At 34.4% G+C, this 6,000-nt stretch overlaps 1 protein-coding gene across 4 annotated transcripts in view; it reads left to right on the forward strand.

Annotated features, from left to right (window-relative positions):
• Positions 1 to 4,719, forward strand: part of LOC143039860 (uncharacterized) — a 143,062-nt gene extending 138,343 nt beyond the window's left edge. For 3 of the 4 annotated variants that reach the window (XM_076210122.1, XM_076210125.1, XM_076210123.1), the window contains one exon: positions 3,652 to 4,719. In XM_076210122.1, coding sequence (XP_076066237.1) covers positions 3,652 to 4,049 — 398 coding nt within the window. In that variant the 3' untranslated portion in view covers positions 4,050 to 4,719. Of the gene's footprint in view, positions 1 to 2,957; positions 3,092 to 3,651 lie in introns of all 4 variants that reach the window. The other variant, XR_012967669.1, reaches the window with a different exon arrangement.
• Positions 4,720 to 6,000: the final 1,281 nt, after the last annotated feature.

The raw sequence follows: 6,000 nt of genomic DNA on the forward strand, positions 1-6,000 counted from the left end.
CGATCCCTGTGGGACACCACTTTTCATTTCTTCCCATTTTGAGAATTTTTCTCTAATTTCAACTCTCATTTTCCTCCCAATCAGTGTATCAGTATCTGTGTTTTGTGCTACTATTTCACATCCATTGTTACTTTTATGAGAGTAATACATAATGTAATGGCTTCCAAACAGCCTGCAACAACTACTACTGGTAAGATAAAGCCCAAAAGACCAACAAAAAGTTTATCGTTGGAGAAAAAACTTGAAATTGTTAAGCGCCATGAGGGAGGATTTAAAACATCCAAAGAGAGATTAACCCTGGTGCTGGGTGGTAATGCAGCTGAGGACCTGAAACTGAAACCTTTACTGATCTACCTTTGTGAAAACCTAAGGGCACTTAAGGGCTATGTGAAAGAATATCTCCCAGTGATATACAGAACCAACAAGAAGGCCTGTATGTCTTCTATGAACTAGCATTATGTTGCAAATTATTTGTCCCCTGCACTGTGTGACTATGCTGCCAAAGAAAACATTGCCCACTGTTTCCTCCTGCTGGTAGACAATGCCTCAAGCCACCGAGTAACCATGTAAGATTGGGCAGACAACACAGAGGTGATGTTTCTGCCCAAAAACACAACAGCACTCATCCAGCCCATGGACCAAGGTGTTATGGCCACTTTCAAGGCATATTACCAGCACCACATAATGAGTCAGCTGATTAACATAACTGACAGCCCAGACAAGCCCACAGTCAAGCAGTTCTGGACCAATTATAATATCAAGTAGGCCACTGACAATATCAATGCAGCATAGAGGGTGACAGAAAAAACAATGAATAGCTACTGGAAGAAACTGTGGTCCAAGTTTGTCAAGCCAGCTGATGACTTCATTGGATTTAGTGAAGTGGCATCCATTCATAAGGATATCATCAGGCTCTCACATATGACTGGCTTCAAGTAGATGGATGAAGACGATGTGAATAAGTTGCTACAGTCCCATGATAGGCCACTCAGCAATGAAGATCTGATGGAGTTGGAATAAGAACAAGCTCTCCATGGTGATGATAATGATGATGCACCCCAGCAAGGCCTTGACATCAAAACACTTCATTAGGTGTTCTCTGGCCTAGATACAATCATTAAGAAGAAGAAGAAGAAAAAAAAAAAAAATAAAAAAAATAAATAAATAAAGGAAAGTGACCCAAACCCAGCACAAAGTGGAACAGTTGCCTATGATGTGGAGCAAGCCTTCAAGGTCTACAGAGATATATTCAAGGCCAAGAAAAAAAAAAAAGGCAAGACAAACCACCATTTTCAGCTTCTTCAGACCTGCTGCTCCCTCCCAGCCAGCCCCCCTCCTTCCATCAACTGATCCGGACTCCCCTCCTCCACCTCTCCAATCTATGTCTGGCACTCTTCCGTCCACCTCTGCTACCCAGGGTTCATCAAGCCCTACCACTTCTGATGATGAGAAGAAGGCTTCTTTGGTATTTTAGTAAGACTAGCCATGAAAGGTATGTGCAGTGCAGAATTGGGTAACTTGTGGCTAATGGTGTTCTACAGAGCGACGTTTTATGCTCTTTCCAGTGGATATAGGCCTACCAGGGAAACCACTGTATAGAAAATAATGTGTCTATATCACTACCTCTTTTGATGGTGTGGAAAAACGTTGTATATCTCTCAATATAGGCTAGACCAAGTCTACTCTCCCCATTGAATTAAATGCTATTAAAACTTAAATTTGCTATCTGATCATTCGTTATTCAGTCTAATTTTTAGGAACATAACTCAATTGTATAGTGGGGGAATCCTGTACTTTATAACTGAATACGACATTGCACATGCTCCATGTGTCAAAGTTACTGTTACATCAGCAACTATGTCATGTATGTGTGTAATCTATAAAACATGACACGTGACATCTGTACACATTTCCCTTTTCAGAGGGTAGACTACTCAGATGCACACTGATATACAGTATATAATCTTGACTCAGTGTGAATTCATAATGGTACCAAAAGTAATATTTTATGCAAAGCTTGGTTGTGGACATATATACCTGATGCAGCATATCCATGCCTGTGGGAGTAAGTTAAGATGTACAATTAACTGATGTATAAAAATGGCTGATGTCATTAATTGATATATATATATATATATATATATATATATATATATATATATATATATATATATATATATATATATATATATATATATATTCATTATATTTAGTTATATTTCACTATATTTCATTTTGAAAATTTCCTACAATGAAAAAGGCTATAAATTTTTTCTTATAATAAGAGGTTTCCAAGATAAAATCCATATAACTACAGGTACACTTCACCTTACGTCGTTAATTGGTTCCAGGAGACACGACGTAAGTTGAAAAACGACATAAGTTGAATTTGCTAATATGTAGGCTAGGTAGGCCTGGTGTAGCCCAAGCTAAACTACTAACAGCCATTTCCTAGTACATTACTGTATTTTACTTATGAATGCATTTTAGATAAGATAAGGTTAATAAAAAAAACTTATTTTAAGTTTCCAAACAAAACATGTATTTATTTTTAATTAAGTAAAAAAAAAGTACCTGTACTTTAACTTTATCAATGCATACAATTTGGTGATGTTTACATTGCTAAAACCTACTTCACAGTGCTGTAATTTATGAATGCATTGTCAATAATATATGGTAAAACAAAACAAAAAACAAAAAATAAAAAATATTTTAAGCTTACAAACGATCATTTTGTAATAAGTGAAAAATGTAATGAAGCATTTTTAATTTACCAATGCAGTACATGCAATATGTTGATGTTTACATTGTAGACATTTTATCATTGCCATTTTATCCTCCAGCGAAAAAGCATGATGCTTAACAATTTCATTAGGATTTTTCTTAGAAGGCATGGGGGGCAAATATTAGTTACAAGTGAATGTTAATGAGAAAATTTACAAAACTTCAATAAACAGATCATAATCCAAAACAATTGCGGGATTCGAGACGCCGCCTAACGGTAGATACAGTATTGGAACTGCTGTTGCCCTGATAGATAAGAAAATCAGCTGATTTCATGTTCTAGTGAACTAGGCCATACTACATTATGGTATGTATTTTAGCAGTTACTGAATCTTAATATCATTTTACATGGTTTTATTCTTATTTATTGTAACATAGATTTATGTGCTTGAAATGTTTTTGGTGTCATGCGATTCCATTATTATTGGTTGACCAACGTAATGTCAAGTAAAACGACAACTTGAATTTTATTTTTCCATATATTATTTTTGAAAACCGATGTATGTTCGAAAACGACATAAGCTGAGGTGTGCCTGTATTTTACTTTATTGTAATGTATGGATATATTATTCTTCCTTTTAATTCTTTTAATTCTCATGTGCAAAATATGATATTTACAATGAGTTCACACACACTTGTAAATTATATAATTTCAATATACATCTTAATATACAAATGGACATTCATACCTCCATTTTTTATACTAAATTAAGATAGATCCTTCTTTTGGAATCCCTAAAATCTCCAATACTTAGAACAAAAAAAGGTTTGAAGAATATTTATGGACACCAGGTGCAATTTCTAAGTATCCTGACATATTTCTAAAGACTCCTTTTTTCCATTCCACCCATTTTCCTCTATCTAAAGGAGACCTTCTGGTCTTCAAGAACTACCGCAATGGCAACGGCATCGATTGGGGAGTCCTAGAGGAGATGCCCTACCTCCACATCTCTGTGACCTCGCTCCCAATTTCACGGGTCACTGCCTCCTTCCTCAGCAACTTTGTCAACATTGTCCTCAGAGTTCGCAACTCTGAGTACTTCATTGTCACCATTCCAACCATAGATCCTCCTCCTCCCGCTACTTCCTTTGAGTCTCCTACAGCTGCCTCTTCCTCATCTGCCTCCTTCCCCACTACCTCCACCTCTGTTACCTCATCACCGACAGCCACTACTACCTCCTCTACAACCTCCACCTCGATGTCGTCTTCAGGGGGTGCTGCATCGTCTTCTAAAGAAGGAAGTCTTGCTAAAGGGGAAGACTGATAGGATTTTTTATTAATGCGTATTAACTAAGCTTTGCCAGTACATTTATTGAAAATATTGTGAAGAGATGGTGTGATATTGATCATATGATATTAAAGTTTCCTATGTTTTATAATTTTTATCATGAAGAGTGTTTTGGTGCATAAGAAGAGATGTATCCATTTTATTTACCAATGGAGAACTACATGAGTTTAAGAATAAAAAAGGAGAAAAAAATAAAGAAAAAAATAATGATTTTTTATGTTATATTTATTTTGTATTGAATGATCATTGTAATAAGGTTAAATTCATGTACTCTATTTTAGTTACAAGCTATTCTATGTTTGAATATCATTTACTTTTAACTTTGTTATGTTCCTATCGGTATCATGATACTGGTTTTCTTTATTGTTATTTCTCTTACTTATGGCTTCATGTTATTGCCTTTATCAACTCAAATGCTTTTGCCATCGATCAATTTTTTAAATAAGAACTTAGTATACCACTGTCATATAGTGCCAATATTACTGCAGCTACTTTTGTGATTATTGAGACAGCCAATAGCTTCTACAACTGCTAAGCCTTGTATAATAGGTGATGCAGCCTCAATTGTTATATCAATAATGGTGCTAGCTCCATTCTCAAGTACATATTAAATCACTAAGAACATAAAATATCTTCTCACACTCTTTATAGTTTTGTTTCTGTTTATTCTTTATGTAAACTTGATTAATTATTTCCACATGAAAAATAGAATTAATAATTTCTGTTGTATTGACCGATGTATTTGAACAGAAACTGTACATTGAAAGAAAAAAGAAAAGATTTTGATGCAGAAAGTAAAGGAAATGTGCCAGTTTATTTGCAAGAAAAATGCACAAATTGGAGTTTGACTGTAAAGCCCATTATTTCTCCTTTGTGGGAGTGGTGTGAGGAGCCTACACCTTTGCCCTATGTGTTCAGAGAGCCAAGTCAAAGGGCTTGTGCTTTTATGAATATATATAATGTATATATATGTATATATATGTATAGTATATATATATATATATATGTAATATATATATATATATATATATATATATATATATATATATATATATACACATACATAAATACATACATACATACATTTTGAAAGAATGGATTTTTAAAGAATGCTGAAATGAACTGGCAGACAAAATACATAGCATAATAAATAGTTCCTTGAAAGAAGAAAAAGTTCCAGAAGATTGGAAAAAAGCAAATATAGTACCTATATATAAAGGAGGAAATAAAGAAGACCCTACCAACTATATACCAGTCTCTCTAGCAAGTACAATAGCAAAAATTTGTGAAAGAATTATCAAAAGTAAATGGGTAAAATATTTAGAAAAAAACAGCGTGCTAAATCCAAGGCAATTTGGATTCAGACAAGGACGATCATGCGTCACCAATTTAATATGTTTCTATTCAAGGCTAATAGATATAATACAAGAAAGAGATGGATGGGCTGATTGTGCATTTCTAGACCTAAAAAAAGCTTTTGACAAAGTACCACATAAGAAGTTGCTTAAGAAATTAGAAACTGAAGGAGGAATACAGGGCAAACTGCTTAAATGGATGGAAGACTTTTTGCAAGAAAGAAAAATGAGAGTAGTGATAAGAGACACACTCAAAATGGGATGACGTAATAAGCGGTGTTCCACAAGGAACAGTTCTGGCCCCAATAATGTTTGCTATATATATTAATGATATGGATAAATAAATTTAAAGTTATATGAGCTTCTTTGCAGATGATGCAAAACTATTAAAAAAAGTGAACACGGAAGAAGATTGTGAGTCACTACAGAGTGATCTAAATAAAATATGGGAATGGAGTAGGAAGTGGGAATGGAGTTCAACACTAAAAAGTGTAGTATAATGGAATTTGGAAAAAGCAAAAACAGAATAACAGGATCATATAAATTGGGAGAAGAAGGAATAAAAAAAAGAA

Source organism: Oratosquilla oratoria, chromosome 27 (genome assembly GCF_046742065.1).
Source record: "Oratosquilla oratoria isolate Oo_2021 chromosome 27, ASM4674206v1, whole genome shotgun sequence".
Lineage (NCBI taxonomy): Eukaryota > Metazoa > Arthropoda > Malacostraca > Stomatopoda > Squillidae > Oratosquilla > Oratosquilla oratoria.